Source organism: Schistocerca nitens, chromosome 3, assembly GCF_023898315.1.
Source record: "Schistocerca nitens isolate TAMUIC-IGC-003100 chromosome 3, iqSchNite1.1, whole genome shotgun sequence".
Taxonomy (NCBI): Eukaryota; Metazoa; Arthropoda; class Insecta; order Orthoptera; family Acrididae; genus Schistocerca; species Schistocerca nitens.
In genome coordinates, this window is record NC_064616.1 from 522258425 (window position 1) to 522281647 (window position 23223).

Below are 23223 nucleotides of genomic sequence, written 5' to 3' on the forward strand. Positions count from 1 at the left end.
AGGGACACTGTTGCTCCTGGGGTATCGGCGAGGACCATTCGCAACCGTCTCCATGAAGCTGGGCTACGGTCCCGCACACCGTTAGGCCGTCTTCCGCTCACGCCCCAACATCGTGCAGCCCGCTTCCAGTGGTGTCGCGACAGGCGTGAATGGAGGGTACGAATGGAGACGTGTCGTCTTCAGCGATGAGAGTCGCTTCTGCCTTGGTGCCAATGATGGTCGTATGCGTGTTTGGCGCCGTGCAGGTGAGCGCCACAATCAGGACTGCATACGACCGAGGCACACAGGGCCAACACCCGGCATCATGGTGTGGGGAGCGATCTCCTACACTGGCCGCACACCACTGGTGATCGTCGAGGGGACACTGAATAGTGCACGGTACATCCAAACCGTCATCGAACCCATCGTTCTACCATTCCTAGACCGGCAAGGGAACTTGCTGTTCCAACAGGACAATGCACGTCCGCATGTATCCCGTGCCACCCAACGTGCTCGAGAAGGTGTAAGTCAACTACCCTGGCCAGCAAGATCTCCGGATCTGTCCCCCATTGAGCATGTTTGGGACTGGATGAAGCGTCGTCTCACGCGGTCTGCACGTCCAGCACGAACGCTGGTCCAACTGAGGCGCCAGGTGGAAATGGCATGGCAAGCCGTTCCACAGGACTACATCCAGCATCTCTACGATCGTCTCCATGGGAGAATAGCAGCCTGCATTGCTGCGAAAGGTGGATATACACTGTACTAGTGCCGACATTGTGCATGCTCTGTTGCCTGTGTCTATGTGCCTGTGGTTCTGTCAGTGTGATCATGTGATGTATCTGACCCCAGAAATGTGTCAATAAAGTTTCCCCTTCCTGGGACAATGAATTCACGGTGTTCTTATTTCAATTTCCAGGAGTGTAGCACAGCGGTTAAGGCAATCAAAACTAGTTCCGTAGAAGCGAGGACCAAATCACTCAAATTTAGTTCAGCGATTTCCTAGATAAATCAGACGGAATCTCTGAACACTTTCTCTAGCCGGCCGCGGTGGCCGAGCGGTTCTAGGCGCTACAGTCTGGAACCGCGCGACCGCTACGGTCGCAGGTTCGAATCCTGCCTCGGGCATGGATGTGTGTGGTGTCCTTAGATTAGTTAGGTTTAAGTAGTTCTAAGTTATAGGGGACTTATGACCTCAGAAGTTGAGTCCCATAGTGCTCAGAACCATTTGAACACATTCTCTAAAAAGGTCTAGAGGGACAATTTTTTTCACCACCCACTTCCTGTCTGAGCTTGTGTTCCCCCACTAATGGCTGAGTCGTTGACGTGATGTTAAACATTAATCTTTCTTCCTCTTGTAATTTTGCATATATGAAGTTCCCTGTCTTTATTTGAGGTATTCCAAAATCGCTGGAGTTTTAGATTCTCTGTCGCACATAAAATGCATTCCGCTTCACAGCGCCAGAAGCTGTAGCAGTACATGATCTGAAAATAGATCATTTCAATCCCATCCGCAAATATCTTACACACGCAATGCAATTTCCCCACAATTTTTAATTTTGCTGTTTTGTTTGGTCTTCAGTCCGAAGATTCGTATGGTACTGCCCTGCATGCTAGTCTATCCTGCGCAAGTCTTTGCATCTCTACACAAATACCGCAACCTACATCCATCTGAACCTGCTTACTGTATCTTGGCTTTACTCTACAATTATTATTGCCAACACTTCATTCCATTACCAAACTGACAGTTCCTTGATGCCTCGGGACATGTCCTGTCAACCGATCCCTTCATTTTTTAATCAAGTTCTGGTACAAATTTCTTTTCCCTGCCATTTGCTCATCTGTTACTCAATCTACCTATATAACTCCAGCATTCTTCTTTAGCTCCGTATTTCAAACGCTTATATTCTGTTCTTGTCGAAACATATTGTTGTCCACGATTCACTCCCATATAAAGCAGTACACCATACAAGTATCTTAGAAAAGGCATCAAAATACTTAAACATACATTGCATGTTAACAAATTTCTCTTTTTTAACAAACGCTTTCTTGCTATTGCCAGTCTAATTTTTATATTCTCCCTATTTCGACCTTCATCCGTTATTACCGAGCGAGGTGGCGCAGTGGTTAGCACACTGGACTCGCATTCGGGAGGACGACGGTTCAATCCCGTCTCCGGCTATCCTGATTTAGATTTTCCGTGATTTCCCTAAATCGTTTCAGGCAAATGCCAGGATGGTTCCTTTGAAAGGGCACGGCCGATTTCCTTCCCTAACCCGAGCTTGTGCTCCGCCTCTCATGACCTCGTTGTCGACGGGACGTTAAACACTAACCACCACCACCACCACCATCGTCCGTTATTTTGTTGCGCAAATAGCAAAATTCATCGATTGCTTTTAGTGCATCTTTCCTTATTCAATTCCATAAGCATTACATGATTTAATTCGAATTCATTCCAATGTATTTGTTTGACTGTTGTTGACATTCGTCTTACAGTCTCTTTCCAAGTGTGCCATCTGATCCATTCAACTGTTGTTTAAAGCTCTTTGCCGTGTCTCACAGAATTACAATGTTATCGGCTAATCTTAAAGTTTTTATTTCTTCTCCCTGAAATTTAACTCTCTTTCCAAATTTCTCCTTGGTTTCCTTCACAGTTACTTCCTCAATGTACAGATTGAATAACATCGGGTAATGGCTAAAAACCTCTCTCTCTCCATACTCAACTACTGCTTCCCTATATATCCTTCGAGTCTTATGACTGCAATCTGGTTTCTGCACAAGCTGAAAATAACCTTTTGATCCCTATATTTTATCCGCGCTATTTTTTAAATTTCAAAGAGTGTAGTCCAGTCAACACTGTCAAATGTTTTCTTTAAATTTACAAATAGTACAAACGTACGAGGGTGTGCTTGAAAGTAATGCCTCCGAATTTTTCATGTGAAAACTCTTAAAACTTTTTTAAATGAAACAAACGTTATTAACATTCTACATCATTATTCTTTTTTCTACATGTTTTAGTCCTCTGCCGCTAGACGGCTCCAAATTGTAGCTTGTAACATGGCGGTTTGCAACGTAACTGCGTCTGTGAGTGAGAGACAGCGTGCTGTAATCGAGTTTCTAATTCGAAGAGTCCCTCCACATATGAAGCATCCTCTCCTTCAGCATGACAGTGCTAGACCACACACAAGCGCTGCCATATCTGCAACCATATGACGCCTTGGGTTCACTGCCGTCGATCATCCTCCATACAGTCCCAACTTGGCGCATCGGATTTTCATCTGTTTCCAAAACTTAAAGAACACCTGAGATGACTTCAACTCGGTAGTCATGAAGCGGAGCAAGCAGAGGTGAAGTTGTGGATCCAGTCAACAAAGTCAAACATCCTATAGTGGTCTCTCGTTGATAGAAATGTGTTCGTCGCCAGAGTGACTATATTGCGAACTACATGGAATTCATAACAGACGTTATTGACTGACGTTCACCATATTACATGTCGTCAGTATAATCACCTTTCCCCACACAGATGGTGGGCATCGTACACGGTCAGTGTGCCCTATGGCACGGATGATTTCGTCTCTTGCGTTGGAGCGCATGCTACGAAGAGTATCCTTCAGTTTGGGGAATAGGTCGTAACGACACGGACTCATATCGGGTGAATACTGTGGATGTTCCAGTATCTCCCGTCCCCAAGTACACAGGAGCTCCTGCACGGGGTTCGCCGTGTGGCATCATGCATTATCATGAAGGATGAAAGGATGCAGTCCATCGGCGATCCACATACAGCGAGGAGGCAAGGAGGTCAATTGTCACATCGTCAATGTGGGGACATCCCGAACGGGGCCGATCTTCATTGACATCCTTGCCATCCCGAAACACTTCCACCCGTCTCTCCGCCATACCATACGGCTATGCAGCATCACCACATGCCTCGCGCAGTCCCTGAAAACATTGTTGTGCGCCCCAACCACGAGCCACTTCAGTTTTGATCGATGCAAGTTGTTCGTGTTTCCTAAACATACTGTTAGAGCTCTTGAACTACCCTGCTGCACTTTCAGACAGCGCGCACTGCAACTGACTCAAACACAATAGTCGCCGCTCACTGCAGTGTTTCAACAGACCTTCTGCTAGCTACAGACAGTGCTCATGTCATCGGATGCACATCCTTTATGTTACAGCAGTGTTGCCACCACTAGAATGTTAATAACGTTTGTTTTATTTAAAAATCTTTAAGAGTTCTCACATAAAAAGTGGGAGGCATTTATTTTCAGCACACCGTCGTAGATTTGCCTTCCTTTGACCTACCTTTAACGATAAGTCGTTGGATCACTATTGCCAGTACTGCCTTGCATGTTCCTGCATTTCTCAGAAACATACTGATTTTCACCAATGTCGGCTTCTATCAGTTCTTCCATCCTTCTGTAAATAATTCGTATGAGCATTTTGCAAGCGTGACTTACTCAACTGATAGTTCAGTAATTTTCACATCTGTCAGCACCTGTCTTCTTCCTGAGGTCTGAGTGTATTTCGCCTGTTTCACATATCTCGCGCACCAGGTGCAAGAATTTTGTCATGGCTGTCTCTCACAAGTATCTCAATCATTCTAATGGAATGTCATCTATTCCAGATGCCTTGTTCTACCCTAAATCATTCAGCGCATTGTCAAATTGTTGTCGTAGTATCATACCTTTCATCTCATCTCTTTGTACAACATTGTCTTCAAGTTTGTTTTCCTTTTATAGAACATCTATATATTCGTTCCACCTTTCAGTTTTCCTTTCTTTTTCTATTACAGGCTTGTCATCCGAGTTCTTGATATTCCTACAGCTCCTTCTCTTTTCTCCAGGCGTCTCCTTAATTTTCATGTAGGTGGAATCCGTCGTTCTTCTAATTATGCATACTTCCGCAGCCTTACATTTGTCAAGTAGCCATTCCTGCCCAGTCATTATGCCCTTCCTGACAATTTCACTTTTTAGTCGTCTGTATTTCCTATCGACTACTTCATTTTCTGTGTTATTAAATTTTCTCCTTTAGTTAGTTACATGCAATATCCCCTGCACTATCCAGGAATTTCTACCAGGCCTTGTCTTTCTGCCTATGTGATCCTCTGCTGCCTTCCTTATTTCATCTCTCAGAACCACCTACGTGTCTTTTACTGCATTCCTGTCACTTGTTTCAGTTCAACATTGCCTAATTCTCTTCTTAAAACTCTTAATAACCTCTCGGTCCTTCAATTTATCCTGGTCGCTTCTCATTAATTTGCTACTTTTGCAGTTCCTTCATTTTTAATCTGCATTCCACAACCAATAAATTGTGGTCAAAGTCCACCTCTGCCCCTGGGTATGTCTGGCAGTTTAAATCTGGTTTCAAAAGCCCTACCTTACAAATAAATAATCAAACTGAAACCTTACACTGATCCCAGGTATCTGCCAGGTATTTAATCTTCTTTCAGTATTCTTATACCAAGTTTTAGCAATGATTAATTTATGGTCTGTGCAAAATTCGACAAAGTGGCTTCTTTATTCATTACTTTCCCCCAGCCCATGTTTTCTTACCATGCTTCCTTCTCTTCCTTTTGCTACTACCGAGTTCCAGTCACTCATCACAATTAAATTTTCATCTCCTTTAACTCAGCGATCAATTTTCTTTATCTCATCATCTTCGGAGCTAGTTTGCAAATGAACTTGTACTGCTGTGGTGTATGTAGGTTCTTGTGTGTCTTTTTTTGTCTACGATAATGCGTTCACTATGCTGTTCGTGGTAGCTCGCTCCATTCCTATTTTCTGATTATTTATTAGGCCTACTCCTTCATTAGCCCTATTTGATTTTGTGTTGATAACGCTGCACTGACGTGACCAGAACTTGTGCTCCTCTGGCCACCTCAGTTCGCTAATTCTCAGAATATCTAACTTCAGCTTATCCATTTCCCTTTTAATTCTCTAATCTACCTACACCATTAAGGGCTCTACCATCCATGCTCTCACATTTAGTACCCCAATTATGTTTGTCCTTATGACGAGATCCTCCTGGGTAGTCCCGCAAGGAGATGGAAGTGAGGAACTATTTTACCTCCAGAATATTTTACACAAGATGATTCCATCATCATTAGTCGAGCTGCATGCCATCAAGAAAAAAAACGTCTATAGTTTCCCACTGCTTTCAGCTATTCTTAGTACCCTCACAGCAAGGCCATGTAAGCTAATGCCAGATGGCCTCACTAGCTGTCCTCCAGACTGTTGCCCGAACAACTACTGAAAAGGATGCTGCCCCTCTTGTGGAACGAGGAATGAAGTCTGGCATCTCTACAGATACTCATCCGTTGTGGTTGCACCTACGGTATAGCTACCTGTATAGTCACCCCAGCGCGACCGAGATCCATGATTCATGGCGGGTGGTAATATTGGCAAGTCACTTATAACTACACTTTTTAAGAGGTAAAAATACTACGCTATCACTTAGTTCAACTGTTCTGTTTAATATAAAATTAGATCCACTTCTTAACATGTTTCTGTTCTTGTTATAATATCGAAGTCACTGTTAAAATGTCGAAGTTTGAATTTGACAAACAGTTTCTTTACAGCGTTAAGATGGATACATGCAAAGTCTTTCAGATATCTTTGACGTGCTTAATTTATCGATTTATGGTTTTACAGTAACATAGTATACCTGTTTAAAAATAAGGGCTCTTCTTGCACTTTGATGTTTAGCTATTTTAGTTACTTTTATCAGCCGTTGATTACCTTCAATCAGATCTCTTTTTTAAAAGTGCCTCTATATTTTCAGCACTTTTTAACGTATTGTGATAATATTTCTATGATTTTCAGAGAGCTTCACAATGTTCTGACTAATTGCTTTTTCAGTGTATTTCGATTTCTAAATTATACGAGCTGTTACAGGATTTCTTTTGACTAAATCAGGAAAATGCACAGCCTTTCATAATACCTTTACTCTGAGATATATTAGTAACTGCTACGTTCACTATAGCACTTTAGTTGGAATCGATAGCTATCGCTCTTAAACTTCTCTGTACTTCGTATCATGGCAATGGGTTCGCCGGCATCCAACCAGGGCCAGCCCATGGAGCAGATTTAACCACACGCGTACTCTGTCATGGGAGAGTTTTGCTTGGTTTCCCACGGGGTAACTAGGGTTGTTCACCAACGACGGAGGTCCGGTTCATTATGTTTTGGATTGTGATCCGAAATTGTGAAAAGTGTGCCTCTGGCATTCGAGGAATTACTGCCTTCGTGGTCGCGCGTTCGCGTCCTCAGAGTCGGCACATTTCCAATTTCTACTGCTTCAGTTTGTGGATTCTTGCCAGTAAAATAAATGTCGTGTGACTAGGGCCTCCCATCGGGTAGACCGTTCGCCGGGTGCAAGTCTTTCGATTTGACGCCACTTCGGCGACTTGCGCGCCGATAGGGATGAAATGATGATGATGAGAACAACACAACACCCAGTCCCTGAGCGGAGGAAATCTCCAACCTAGCCGGAGATCGAACCTGGGCCCTTAGGATGGACATTCTTTCACGCTGACCACTTTTTTTAAAATCTCATTTTGTTCGTTTTCGTTCGTTGTATCTGCTCGGGGCGGACGTCGCAAGACACCCGTTTCAGTTCGTCGTTGATCCATTAACTCAGATTTTTTATTACAGAGGGCAGCTAACCCTCTGACCGAACACGCTGAGTTACCGTGCCGGCTTCCACTCAGCTACCGGGGGCGGACTTTCTTACCAGTATTTAATATACACTTTCATTATAGAAAGAAAACGTGGAGCACTTTTTGTTATGTTTGACTACAGTACTGGTTTTGATTTACGAAAACCCCTGTTCTTTGAGCGAGGCCTTAATATAGGAATTTAATTTGAGTTTTAGTGTACAACACTGTCTAGCTTTTATTAGGTCCTTGCCTTGACATAGTCCTCCTTGTGCATCAGCATTCCGAGTTATCAGACCATGCTCGAATTAATCATAAGCCTACTTGTAAAAAGAAATACCTTGCCAAATTGAAATACTTTTACTATTTGGTGCATCAACGGCTGGGTATAAAAAGAACTAATCATTTCAATTTATGTGTTTCCTTTTTAAAGGCCATGAAAGGCCATGAAAGATAAATCTTCTGAATTTGTTGTTTCATCTTAAAAACTCATGTGTCAATTAGCCACAATTATGTATTTTAAAAATAAAGCTTAGTGAAACAAAATATAAAAACTTACATTGTTCAGAGTTAAGGCCTGAAAGGGTTTTAAAAAATCTTTCGGTGTGAGATCTTCAATTCATTTCTGTTGTTGACACCTTGTGGCTACGTGGTTTTAATATTTAACCTATGTGAGTTTTGGAGTACCTAATCTGAGCTGTAATGAAAGGACTGAGCGAATGAATGGAACGAGCTAAAAGAACAGATGACTGATGCAGCAGACTTGTCTCACGGAGACAGACGCAAAAAAAAACAAAAAAACAAAAAAAAAAAAACTTGAAGCCGAAGAGAAATGTTGGGACACCGCGGCGGGGTGCTGAGTGCTGATGGGTCCATAAAAGTGGACAAAATTTGGTCATGCTTGCCACACGATAATATCATTGTCATAGACCGTCCGGTATGCCGGCCGAAGTGGCCGTGCGGTTAAAGGCGCTGCAGTCTGGAACCGCAAGACCGCTACGGTCGCAGGTTCGAATCCTGCCTCGGGCATGGATGTTTGTGATGTCCTTAGGTTAGTTAGGTTTAACTAGTTCTAAGTTCTAGGGGACTAATGACCTCAGCAGTTGAGTCCCATAGTGCTCAGAGCCATTTGAACCATTTGAACCGTCCGGTATAAATACTCTGACTTCGAAATCCCAGTTCCCACTTTGCAGCTAACCAATGCCGAGGTTGGACCTGTGACGTTCCATACACAGTTTGCCTGTTTGACATCGATCTACAATGCAAGAGTCGGCCCAGACCGAAGAACTTGGCTGCCGTGGCCTGCTGTTGCCTCGTCTTTGCCTTCGCTGATGAGAAGACTCGGATGCCTCCGACCACCAGGCCTCATGAAGGCCTGCAAGATGGTACCTGGTGAACTGCCAGACTACCATCATCGCAAGGGAGCGCAGTAGCTGCCGCCCCGAAACCACCTGGATCTAACAGCAGACACCGGCATCACTGGCCGTTCTTTCCCGGAGTTGCCACGGCAACTCTTCACGACTACAGCCAACTTGTGCAGAGCTGTTGGGTGCCTTTCCTGGATGCTGCCTACGGTGTCAACAAGAGCGCCCTGGTAACCTGTTACTCGTGCCGCTAGCCACCGGGACCATGCAGGCAACGTCCACAGTGCGACACGTCAGATACCTCCTGTGGCGTAGCTGGCCGCTGCACGTATAGCCCCGTCGCGTAGCTGCGGAGGCCAAGACTGCGAGGCGCCAAGGCATCAGTTGAATGAACTTCAACTGCTCGCCGGGATACCGGCAACCTAAAAAAAGATAATTGTATATCTATGGACAACGAATGTGTATTCGGTTTACAATGGTTTACTAGCGCCTTCCGATGTCCGACAGGTTCTCGCCGCCGCACTCTATACCATGTTATCGTAACTACTGTAGAGGACACGGTCCAGCCCTCTACAATGCATATCACTTCATAAGTAAGCCATCTGCTAATACCGATATTTGTCTAAGGATGCAGGAAAGCCGACCGTGGTGGCCGAGCGGTTCTAGGCGCTTCAGTCCGGAACCGCGCGACTGCTACGGTCGCAGGTTCGAAACCTGCCGCGGGCAAGGATGTGTGTGATGTCCTTAGGTTAGTAAGGTTTAAGTAGTTCTAAGTTCTAGGGGACTGATGACCTCAGACGTTAACTCCCATAGTGCTCAGAGCCATTTGATGCAGGAAATGTCCGAAAGCAAAGAAGCGAGGATTCGGAATCATACTTCCAAATAATAACTCTAAATCTGTGTGGCACAGACGTAGTGGAATGATACTACAAAGTCAAGCATTCGCTGGGGCACACAGCATGCACCGCAAGACCTACACGATGCGCACTATTTAAGATGTCACTACAAATTGATGAAATCGCGTTGGACTAACTCTGGACAGTGTTGTCCTGGTTTGCTGTTTCCAGTAGTCCTGTCCAACATGCTTGTATAAAATGTCGCGCAGTTTTCACGAGTTGGTTATGTCAGTTGCAGCTCTCACCCAGTTTAAATTTTTTTTTTTGTAAAAACAATGACGACTCGGTGAACAGAAATTTGTTTCTTCTTGCACCCCAAAAGTCAATAAGGATTTACCGCTCCTCGCGTAGGTTTAACCTAGTTTTCACATGCTGCCTCCCTTGTATGTGGAGGCATAATAAACAGAATGGCAACTGAGCTTATACTTCACCACAGTTAAGATCTGAGGGCCAGATTAAACTGATTTTCAGACAGCTGTCTTTACCATAAGGGAAGAAGATAAATACAGAAAAGTACTGTACAGCCCAGTTGCGCTTCTCTGCCAGTTGTCCCTACGACATAATGGATACGTTTCGAAATTCTGCTGGTTCCCTTCTTACTGCACATAGTCCTCCACAGCTGCTAAATGACTCAGAAATGACATTTTAAAAGAGCAGAAGGCTGTTATATAAATAACTTTTATCGTTTTCGATCAGATTCGATCTTAAATCGTTCTGAGGTAGTTTTGGGTTGACTGGGTGATGATTTAGAATCCAGATTAGTAGAAGATAATGAAAGTTACTTCCATAACACATTTTCGTGTTTGTAAGACGTTTTATTCTGAGTAGTTCCTTTCTGACTGTCGAGTAACCAGATCTTCAGCGATAGGTCGAGTCAGATTTGCCCGATTTCAGGAAATTTCTAATATATTTATAATTATTTTTAATGTCTCTATCGTATGTCTTATGTATGAGCAGATAAATTTATTCCAACATAATCATCGAAGAAATTGTTGAAAATGCTCTTCAGATTCAAAAGCGTGATATTTACAGTTCCTAACACTCATTATCACAAACCTCATATCACTACCTATTCACCGGGACCGGCCTCTGTGACCGAGCGGTTCTAGGTGTTTCAATCCGAAACAGCGCTACTGTTACGGTCGCAGGTTCGAATTCTGCCTCGGGAATGGATGTGTGTCATGCCCTTAGGTTAGTTAGATTTAAGTAGTTCGAAGTGTAGGGGACTGATGACCTCAGATGTTAAGTGCCATAGTGCTTAGAGCCATTTGAACTACCTATTCACCGTCAGGTATACTTTCACACTTGTGCCACAACTTTTAAACAATATTTTATCGCTTCCTAACGCGTCACAATAATGGCATTTAGATAGGGGCTCATTCAATGTCCACACCTATTTTGCTTGCAGAATACTCTTTGTTCTAAGTTAGTGCCCACCCTGAAAGTAGACTTCCGATGGCGCGTGCATTAAACTCCTAAACTAGCGTCATTTACTTAAATAATAAGTAGTTTCCGTAGTTATGGTAATGGTGTCATCCAATTAAAATAATAGAAAAGCACACGTTTCAGACAGCACGGTCCAATAAATTGAATTAATGAGTGCGTCTTATAGCGCATGGCTTACTTCCTACGGTTAAGTAGCTGACCTGTTTTTATATTTCAACATCAAAACGCGGCTTGCAGCCCATCCTCAAACACCTTCGTGAATTTTTAATTAGGTTCTCGACATCAGTATCGCTGTAGTCAGTAATATCTCCGCGTTGGTGACTATCCAGAGTAATATAGTCCTTAACGAAGCTGAAGTAGCAATCCTAATCTCTGTCTAGAATGACTTAGAAACCTACCGTGTCCAGTGTTGCACAGATAACGGAGACTGTCTATAACTAATTCTAACGTACCGGTTTAAAGATACATACCAATCCTGTATAAGTCGAAATTGTCTGCATACAGGAGCGCGGCTTCACAGTCAACATCATACCAGCTGGCACATATTTGGCTTTCCTGATCAAAGGCAGTGTCATTCGGGCACAAGAACCTGTAATTCTGTACCTGTAAAGCATATAATTAACATACGTTAAATTGGTTTTGCAACAAAGTTCTAACGTACAAAATATTTAATTATGCAGTAAACTATGTATTTCTGTTACTTATGGATTTTTCCGTTACTTCTTGGTAAAATTCCATATTTAAGATTAAATAACAAGTACATGGTTTTTTTCTGATGATTTTTGTTTGTTTCTAACTATTTTTGGCTTATTGGGCAACCTTCAGGAAACAACTGACTAGCAAGGGGCACTAGTTGTTAGGTAACTAAACATTATAAGCAAAGATACAAACCACTTGCACAGAATGTTGTGGAGCATACTTGTTTTTCTAGCATTACACTACATATAATTCTGATTATTGTGCTTAGTATTGTCTATTGCGTAAATTGTAATTTCAACGTCAAAAAACAACCTTGCTACACAACACTTTGTGCAAGTGATTTGTATATTTCCTTATAATGTTTCGTTACCTAAGGACCAACGTACCTTGCAGACGCTAGTCAGTTTTTTCCTGGAGATGGCCCAGTAACCCGAAAACGAGGTAGAAATAAATAAAAATCAGTATAACAGAAACAGTGTACTTGTTATTCAACCTTAGAGGTGCATTAATAGCTTAGCCGTAAATACCGATAAAACATTTACGTAAATGTCAATTAACCATTGTACTAATTGCTCACGGATAATTTGGTTACATCACTAAATATCACGTATCAGATAATTTCAAATTTCAAGAGAAAAACTTGTCATCTAACAAGCGTTTGATGAATCCTAAAAAAATTTCGCAAGTAGCATTTTGTATGAGGTTTTCCTTGCACCGTCATTTTTTTTTTCAGTAACATTCGCTGATACACTGAAGCAGACGATTGTGCGGGTAGTCATAAAGTTTGAATTATTATTTCAAAAAAAAAATTACGCTATTAATTTTTATCATTCCTAGTACACATTGAAGTCTCTGCACCACAACATCGTGGTACGATGTTACAGGCGCCAAAACAAGATATTACAGCCATTTCGTAAAGAGATGTAGCGTGCAATTACTCATCTATTGCACATCAAAGAGAACAACGCTGTGTCAATCCTTGCTGAGTTGGTGGAAGCGTACTACAACAGTGCAACAATATATGGCACAGTGGGTCGTGTAGACGCTTCCAGTGTCGCCAAATAAGTCTGAATGATGAAGAAAAAAGTGTCAGATCACCTCTTTGTGAAGAACCGGGTATCGTAAGAGATGTGGAGACCTTAGTGCTCCACGATGAGTGTATTACAGTCGAGGTGAAAAATCAATCAGGGATCTTTTTTTTTCGAGGTGATAAATAAAACTTAATGACAACCTCTTATACTAACTCTTGCCAACTTACCCCGACTCCAGGCACTTTGACACAGACGTGGAACATCTGACAGTCGGTCTCCGGGTCAGCGTAGTATCCGCCCAAGATCTTATCTCGGCAGTCAAAGCTAGTCTCGGGCATGTCGTCCAAGCTGTAACTGGGTGGTCGCCGCTGTGAATCGCATATTGCCACCAGGCACGTTGCTGAAACCATAAACAAGATACAGTAGTAGTTATAAAAGAAATTTTCCTGTCACGAAGTTATACGAAACGTTTTTTATCGAGTGGAGTATTGAAATATTAAGTAGCTGCTCTCACGCTTTCGGTAATATCATGAAACTGATTTTAGCTGTCACTTTTCTACAGTCAAATTGTCTGCAAGCTATAACGTTTCCGTTAGGCTTGCAACACTAAATACTTTTTCTCGGTGGAGTGAAACTTATGTAAAATCATAAAAGGATGTCGGGTCAATTCATGCTGAGTATGGCTGGAATTAAGCGCTACATTCCTCTCATACAAACAAACACATAGAATTTTAGAGTATGAGTTATTATAGTAATACAGAATTCCAACTGTGTATGGAAGTTGCATTAGCGTATAAACCATCCACTATGCGGGACTGAAAAAATTACTTAAGGAATAACTGAAAAGAACGAACATCTACAAATCTGTCTGTTCAGTCCATGTACGCATTTCGGCCTAGTTAAAGTGTATTGCATTTGCATTAATATACCCATTTACACATTACTAAATAGCAAAGTGGCCAAACGGAATAAAAATGGACATATTAATCTTTGCCACTACTAATGTTACAAGGGAAACAGAGCTTTAACAATAAGGTATACATATTTCTCTATAATACAACACATGCTATCAGTGTTTGATTACATATTTGTCTTTGGGAGAGACGGAGCTGTACGGATGAAATGATATCAGTTTAGGATTCAAATTCACTTTGCAACCTGTCAGATATGCTATGGTACTGGGAAGATGTTACATTCCTTTCGTGGCTGCATACAGAATTGCTTTCTGAGCTACTGAGAGCTGTAGTAATGAGTAATGATAATTTTTTCTTATAATTTTAAAGCTATAGACACTACTATTTCTCTCAAACTGTGATGGATTATTAATGACGAAATTCATTCGTGGGCCGGTCGGTGTGGCCGAGCGGTTCTAGGCGCTTCAGTCTGGAACCACGCGACCGCTACGGTCACAGGTTCGAATCCTGCCTCGGGCATGGATGTGTGTGATGTCCTTTGGTTAGTTAGGTTTAAGTAGTTCTAAGTTCTAGGGGACTGATGACCTTAGATGTTAAGTCCCATAGTGCTCAGAGCCATTTGAACCATTTCTTTTTCATTCGTGAATTCTAATATTGTAAACATGCACTTAAGATATTTAGTTGCATACGCTCTATTATTTTTCCTGTTGGCTTTGGGCAATCAATACTTTGTTCGTAAGCGATGGGCCACCCAGGAAAAATATACTGTAATATGTTTTTGAATGTAAACATACAAAATATGATAGCATGTCAATTTTTTTGCTCCACAACTTAGCACTTATTAACAACGCAAACTTTACAAAACATTGCTGTAATCTATTAGCTTTATAATATGTATCTTCAAAATCAAATTACCATTAACGCATATATCCCAAAAATCTGAATCATTTAACCGTATCCACTGGCTGCTATTAATGTGTTGCATTAACTGTAGGTATCCATGACTTCCTCAAAACAGAATACTTCATTTTTGTAAATAGAAATTAGTTATTCTTGCACTAAGATGTTAGCATCACGAAATATAACAAGCTCATTGTTAATGTATTTCAATAATATACAACAACATAGCATGGTCTGTAGTTAATAACGCATTCATAGTAAATGTTCAGGCTGAAAAAGATAATATTCACGCCATTGTTATTATACCATCTGACCATGATGGATAACTATTGGAAGCTGAGACTGTACCACCACAACGCTCTAAGAAATATTATTACAGAATAGTGACGCTTATTATTTAGTTCATGATACAGTGTTTTAAGAATAAGATAATGCGGCTGAAATGGGGCGAGACATATAAGGAAAGAGATGTCAAAGCTAAATTCAATGTACTCCATAGCAAATGTCAATACTTCGAAGTAACTTTTCCAAAAAAATTGCCCAGAAATTTCATTTAAAAAATTTAAACATGTGTGAGTAAGGATATTAAAATATCTTGTAAAACATCTGTTATTATAGGACATCTGGTAAAAGAACAGGAAATTTATATGACTTTCAGAAAAAACAGATATCCTGGTAAGATGATAAAAAAGCATATGTTGCTATGCAAATATGATCTCCATTTTTACTTTATTTGATTTAATCGAACCTACATATAATATTTATTAATATTTGATGAAGAACCGTACATAGGGACTTCTGAAGGTAAGTTACACAAGTCGTCCCTCGCTAAGACCATTGCGCAATAGGAGTGGCGCATTGTCAGAAGAGGGTATATGTTTCGAGTTCCCTGCAGACACAGTTCTGCTATGGTATGAACAACAATGCATAACAGTGTGCGATTGAAGTGGTGCGCAAATGAAAAAGGACTTCAAAGTCGAAGTACGCGGGACAGTATGATTCTTGTTGGCAAAACACGTAATTTTTCAAATATGAACCGTGAAATTATGGTGGTATGTGGACCAAATGAATGACACGTCCAGCCCTAGTGAAACAGTGGCAATAATTTGACCAAAGCCACTCAGAGGTGCGTAATACTAATCAGGAAGTCCACATCTTGCACTATGTGATTCTATCTTTTCGGCAAGCTGAAAGAATATCAAGAGGGAAAGAGATTGGTTGTTCAACAAAGAAGATGTTAACGCAGCTGTTCTCGAATGGCTCCGTGGTCAAGAATCGGCTTCCAATCGTCGAGGAATTGAACAATTGGTAGAACGTTCCGATCGTTGTTTAAAGGGACTTGATGACTATCTTTAAAATGGTGTCATACATCTGCGTCACTATGAAGTGTAGTGGAGCATTCAGCAAAAGTTACTAGGCCTATCGTAATAACGTGTGACTTCCTTTTCGAATTCCCCTCGTACGACGGTAAATCGACATTGCTAACACTGTTCTTCGTGCTGTCGTTTGATGTTAAGTGAGCGCAAGTATTTTCTTTGTCCTAAAGTGTTAGGAATTCGCAGGCCGTAGGGTCGCTACGCTGCCTGCTTAGGATACACAACTGCCTCGACCGAATCGTGACGAGGGAGCAGGAGATGCTCGGAGCGAGGCCGCGACCTTCGGTTCCAGCAGCGCGTTCTCCAATAAAGCCATTTTCAGATGGCTGAGAGAAACAAGAGGCAAAACTGTAGGATGTACCTCCCAACATCGCTCATAGAATATCTCCGTTGCATCTTCATGTTTCTACAGACCTAAAAATATTTAATAGAACAACAGATTTTCTTCTTCCATTAACGAATCACTTCCGGTAAAACTCTCCTGGCTGAGATACTCTGTAAAGCTAAAGCGGCAATAATAAATTTTTCCACATGATTCTCTATATTCCTTTACAAAATTCGGCAGTTCTAAGTGATTTTCTTTAGCCCGTATTGACAGAGAATCACAATTTCAAATTGTGCTAAAATAAGCTGTACTGGTTAATGTCCTTTGAAAACCAGTGACCGACTATTTGATCCGACACAGTGTCATTCATGGACTGATCAAATGCTCCTGTGTGATTGTGCAGTGTTCATCCTGGTATGACTGACATCCTGATTAATACTGCCGCTATGACGATATGTGGAACAATTACATTGACATCGGTTGCACGGCTCTCAGTGTGTGGTGTCACCGCCAGACACCACACTTGCTAGGTGGTAGCCTTTAAATCGGCCGCGGTCCATCAGTATACGTCGGACCCGCGTGTCGCCACTGTCAGTGATCGCAGACCGAGCGCCGCCACACGGCAGGTCTAGAGAGACTTACTAGCACTCTCCCAGTTGTACAGCCGACTTTGCTAGCGAAGCTACACTGACCAACACGCTCTCATTTGCCGAGACGATAGTTAGCTTAGCCTTCAGCTACGTCATTTGCTACGACCTAGCAAGGCGCCGTATTCAATTGATATTTATTATATGAAGCATGTACAGTCAAGAGCGATGTACACCAGTTATGGATTAAAGTTAAGTATTCCAAGAACTACGTTCTTTTCTTACTAGACTCAACTCCTTTAATTGTTCCAGACCTCACGCCAGTCTGCGTGTAATTAAACGCGTGCATTTCGGCCTCCTCTAGCAAAACGGTGTTGGCTCTTCTGCCAACACTACACAGTGCTTTCAGGTCCCACATTTTGGAAGCAAGCGGGCGAAGTGGCGCAATGGTAATGGACACGCATTGAGAAGGATGGGAATTAAAATCGCCTTCAGAGCACCCAGGTTTAGGTTTTAGGCGGTTGCTCTGAATCTCTTGAGGCAAATATACTGGAATAGTTCTGTTAAAAATGACATAGTGGAATTCCTTCCCCATATCGAGACTGTACTCTGTCTCTAATTGTCTTCTAATCGACGGATCGTTAAACACAAATCTTTCGTCCTTCATTACATCTAGGTAAGAAAGTTTTGCTCCTGAAGCACATATGTCTGAAGCACGAAACCGTTTGTGAAGGTGTTTCTAGACTGCAGCAAACTGAGCTAACCTTCTTAATTCATGTAAACAGGAGTGAACATTTATGGCCTCCCTTAATGTTATATCAACTCAGGGGCCCTCTAAACTTTTGTCTGTGGTTGGCCAGCTTTTATCACTGTGGATTCACCTCAATCATTCATGCAGGAAGTATAGAGTCTGCAGAGTCATCCTGCTTGAGTGTGGACACCCATTATGTAAACATCAACGTTTATATCCGTATTCTGCAAGTCATCGTACGGTGTATGAAACGGGGGAGATATGGTACATCATTATTTTCTTGTGCCTTTGTCCTACATCGGCGCAGGGTCGGCATGGTTATGAAACTGATTTAACATGTTTAATTTTATGTGGTGGCCGGATGCCCTTACTTTCCCTCTCGCCACCATGTGAACCCCCAGGGCGGAAAATGTGTACCAACAGCCTACTTGTGGTGTTTGCCGTGTGAAAGTGAGTGAAAGTTTTCTAAATGTTTGCAAATCGTGTAACTAACACAGAACTTGGATACCAACCCGATATTCACCTAGGGGGATGTGGGAAACCACCTAAAAAGCACGACCTTCGTCGTTAATTCGCTGGGCAGATTCGATCTAGATTCCCCATCGCGGAAGCGGCGCATTCAAGCGCACGTCTATCAGGGCGAGTAGGGGAGATATTTACACTTTCGATGATATTCCATTCTCGAATGGTACACGGGAAGTAAAAATATTTTTGCATTTCTGTTATAATCAGTACGTCTCTGCTTAGAGCGTATTTTTCATTAGGTGAGGTATATGGTGGAGAATGTAATATATTTTTGACTCATTTTGAAACATAGGCTCTTGGAATTTTGTGACCAGGACTCACTGTGATGCACATTGTCTTTCATGCAGACTCCGCCATGAGGATAGTCGAGATCCAGAAAACGTCACACCTGATGGAGCAAAATTTCTGGATGGTTTCCAAGTGGATTGGTAACATTTCACCAATGAGATGAAACGGTCATGAGAATTGTAACTTCTTTTATGCAGATACATTTAACGCGACTAGTTAGCCCAATGGGTACACGACTGACTGACACTCTACAGAACTGGATTCAATTCTGAATTTTTCTCTCACTTATCACCTTTTTTACGTTTAGAAATGATTTGTGTGTATAGGCAATTACGAATAGCATCGCGATTAGATTTCGCGTTAAGCCATAGAGTCCTGTTATCGAAGACTGAGTAAGTCATTTCGAAGGTAGGAGGAAGTCAGAGGCATACTACCTTCTAAAGGCCCATCCCTAGTAAAGTATTCTGTTCCTGAGACAAATCTTTGAATTTCGGACAGTTTTTTTTAATATGACAACTGCGCCAAAATAATAAAATGTACGTTAGGGAAGAACGGAGAAGGAATTCGGCCATACCCTTTCAAAGGTACCCTGCTTGTACTTGCGTTAAGCGATTTATGTAAATCACGAAAAGCTTAAATCTGTGTGGCCAAATGGAGATCTGAACCGTGTCCTCCCGAATGCGAGTATAGCGTGCTGACCACTGCGCCACCAAGCTCGGTTCCTCCAGAGGTGGAGTTACTTAAGTCCTGATAGTTCACTTTACGACACGTATTTCCTCTTGTTGAAGATACTGACTGGAGTATTAGCCTTATAGGAAACGCTCCCCGAGGAACTTTCACTGCAGCACACTTATGCTAACAGCGTTGCGTAACGAAGGATGTTAAGAATGACCTACTTAGGGAGTTGAGCCACTTTACACCACCAGCCCGTCAGAACGCCCGTGCCATGCTGCATTCGCAGCGTTCTCGAGGTTTCTTTCCCATGGCGGACAACGATGGAAAGCACGCTAGTTTCTGTCATTTGAAGGTAGCGCCTGTTTTAAGCGGTGTATTAGATATACAGTATAGTCCATATCATGCACAAGAGGCAGAAAATAATCCTACTACGCAAGTGAAATGGGAAGTCTGTAGTGTACCATTAGAGGAAACAGTTGTCTTGTCAAAATCGGATTTTTCATTTATACACACCACGTCCCTCTTGAAATGGTACCGTATCTTAAAAACTTGAAACAGACAATCTTCATTTCTCAAATTACATAGCCTGTAGATAATGTGTAAGAGTTTTTCAATAAATACTGTTAACTAATCTTCAAAAGACAGCTTTACACCACCAGGTTTGCATATCACACTAACTGTGAGAAATATAAGACTCGTATTGCACGGTAACTCACAGCGGTTTCGTGTGAAAGTACAACGCGTGCATAAGCTCGGACGGGTTTTTCGTGCGACTCTTTGCAGCTAAGACATTAATTAAGTAGAGAGTAACTCCTGAGCGGCCATGCAGGCAAACCTGAGAACGGCACATGATGAAAGCGGACTTGTTTCTCATTCATTCTTGCTTCCAATTAAAGGTCGGCAACCTCCTGCGTGGTGCTGGGGAAACAGCCGAGGCCAGCGTGGCGAAATATCACTGGTACTTGTTGCTGATATTCTCAACAGTATATAGGGAAACTGGCTATACTACAGGCTTTTATTACCAATGTTTAGTTCCTTGCGTGATACCTTTCTAAGAACGCATTTTTTTTTTCAAAATATTCTTGGAATTCCAGACAGAATTAAAGTGCTTAGATTGTCATTCGGCGTGGGCATAAAAATAAACTAGCGTTATACTATGGTAAAAGAAATACTATCAATAATATTGTAAACAACCTTACCTAAGATGAAGAGCAAAGTCTTCATAGTGGACAGTTACTGGATGCTTTGTCCTTCTTTCATATACTCTGTAACAATCAAAACAAAACAATAATTACGTAAATTTTATTATTGTGTATTTTAATATATAATATTTGTAAAGTGAGATGCTTATTTTAAATTTAAAGTACAATATACGAATAAAAACAAATATGGTGTGATAAAGAATATTTTTTCCATCACTATTACACAATGGACAGCAATCACTCGCAAAATCCGTTGTTTACTGGAGCAAATCTAAATTTCAACTACTGCATAGACATCATTGGTTCTAAAAAATAAAAAAAAAGACAGTGGAATCAACACCGGATACGAAATATCAGATGCCCAAGCACAGAAGACTATAAGTAAGTACACAGCAATAGCATACCAGTTTTTTTTAATCGTATGGTTAGGGCCCCCGTCGGGCAGACCATTCGCCGGATGCCGGTCTTTCAATTTGACGCCACTTCGGCGACCTGCAGTAGATGAGGATGAGGACAGCACAACATCCAGTCCCTAGGAGGAGAAAATTCCCCCACCCAGCCGGGAATCGAACCCGTGCCCAGAGGATTGACAATCCGTCACGCTGACCATTCAGCTACCGGGGGCGGACAGCATATAACTTGATAGAAGGTGACATAAGTCCCAGTGTATAAAGAAATGAAATGATCGTGTGGCTTTGATGGCCGAAAGTCCCCATCCAGGTAAGTTCAGCCGCTGAGTTGAAAGTCTTATTTCGGGTGACGCCATAATTGGGCTTGCGCGTCGGTGATGATGAATGATGATGAGGATAACATAACACCCAGTCCACGAGCGCAGAAATTCTGAAACCCGGCCGGGAATCGAACGCGTTCCTGCTGAATGGTAAGAAAACATGTTACCACTGAGTTAAGTAGGAGGACTTCTCTGAGTATCAACACTAATCAGTGACATGGGCATGCATGTGACACACAGAGAGATGAGGCCTTTGTTTATATCATCGCTAGCGGCATGAACATACATCGCAGAGAACGTATGGTGTCCTCTATTGGAGTATACATCGAACAAAAATATTTTTGTTTGAATATTATTTAAAAAACTTTTTTTGTAATAAAACCGTAACTGAGAAGTGGATCTTATAAAAGTGTATGTCTAAGGTTTACAAATTCATAGAAAGTGTATGACCCATAAAAGAGCAGCCATTTTATATGTGGGCACAGACATAAGGTCATGCAACGTCTTCTATGACTTTGTAAACCCTAGACATATACGTTTATGATTTCCACTTATCCGCTTGCCCAGTGCCTTAGTGTTTATACTAAGACATATTTGGACCTATGTCACATATTATCAACTGGTATGTTATTTTATGTACTTACTTATGGACTCCTGTACATGTGGTATTTGACATATTTTGTATCTGTTGTTGATTCCGCCTGTATTTGTATTTTTTAACACCTATGATGTCTATGTAATAGTCCAGATCTATATCTGCTCCAATAAACGAAGAATTCTGCAACCAATTGCCATCCTTTTCTTAATACCGAAAATCTCAGCTGTAGCTGCGTGCACAGGGGTCTAATGGATTCCAGTTTAGTTATATTTTTCCTTTCCGCCATGTAACTGTTTCAGAAATAAATCTCATTTATTTAGTCAGCAAAAGCATCAGGAGATTGTCAAGTGTAAATCAAATGTCTACGAAAGATACTTTTATGTACAACGAAAATCAGAGCTCATGATAGTGGTACTTATTAATTACATGAAACTAGTGAAGAACTGTCGACTACATTTTGAGACTGTTGTTGTTACGAATATACGTGATATGGATATCGATTGGTAAAAGACCTGCACTCACTGGTGAATAGAACAAGGTGAACGATGCCACCTGACGTACTCTGCCATGTTGGTGCGGACCAACATACTCACCACTTTCCACACGAGACGAAATTCAGGAGTAAGGGATTACTGCGAAAGAAAGAAAGGGCATCCATATCCCTCCATCCTTTTTGCTATTTATTCTCTCTTCCACTGTGAGGAAATAGTCTATAATTCCAAACGCTTGGGGTTTGATAGTTGGCGCTCTTTTAAACTTTGAAATGAGAATTTTTATAATTCCCAATGACTGAGATTTAATATTTATTTCAAAGCGTACTGTAGTATTTACATTTAATCGGCACCAAAGACTCGAGCTCAAACTTAACTGACGTAGAAAATATGTCTAAATGCCCGTCGCAGAAAATTCGCAAGCTCACACTTGCCAGTGGGTTAACAGCCTATGATTCTGGTGATTTAGCGCTCCGCTGACGACACTCAGGAGCAAACACGAGAGTGTTGTTCCTGCCCTGAACGCGAGAAAATGCCAGCAAGCTTTCGAGGAAACCTAATAAAGTAGACTGACCTACTTATAAAGTACTACTCGAAGGCCTGCCACATGCAAATGTATGGTTGAGATGATTTGGGGAAAGAGACCAAACAGCGAGGTCATCGGTCTCATCGGATAAGGGAAGGATGAGGAAGGAAGTCGGCCGTGCCTTGTCAAAGGAACCATCCCGGCATTAATCTGAAGCGATTTAGGGAAATCACGGAAAACCTAAATCAGAATGGCCGGACGCGGAGTGT

The 23223-nt window shown here is 41.8% G+C and overlaps 1 protein-coding gene across 2 annotated transcripts in view; it reads right to left on the bottom strand.

Annotated features, from left to right (window-relative positions):
• Positions 1 to 23223, bottom strand: part of LOC126248442 (uncharacterized protein DDB_G0287625-like) — a 57821-nt gene that overhangs the window by 21592 nt on the left and 13006 nt on the right. For both annotated transcript variants that reach the window (XM_049949420.1, XM_049949421.1), the window contains exons 2-4: positions 20607 to 20672; positions 13294 to 13466; positions 11807 to 11939 (exon numbers count right to left, since the gene is read on the bottom strand). In XM_049949420.1, the coding sequence (XP_049805377.1) occupies positions 11807 to 11939; positions 13294 to 13466; positions 20607 to 20631 (331 nt within the window). In that variant the 5' untranslated portion in view covers positions 20632 to 20672. The remainder of the gene's footprint in view (positions 1 to 11806; positions 11940 to 13293; positions 13467 to 20606; positions 20673 to 23223) is intronic.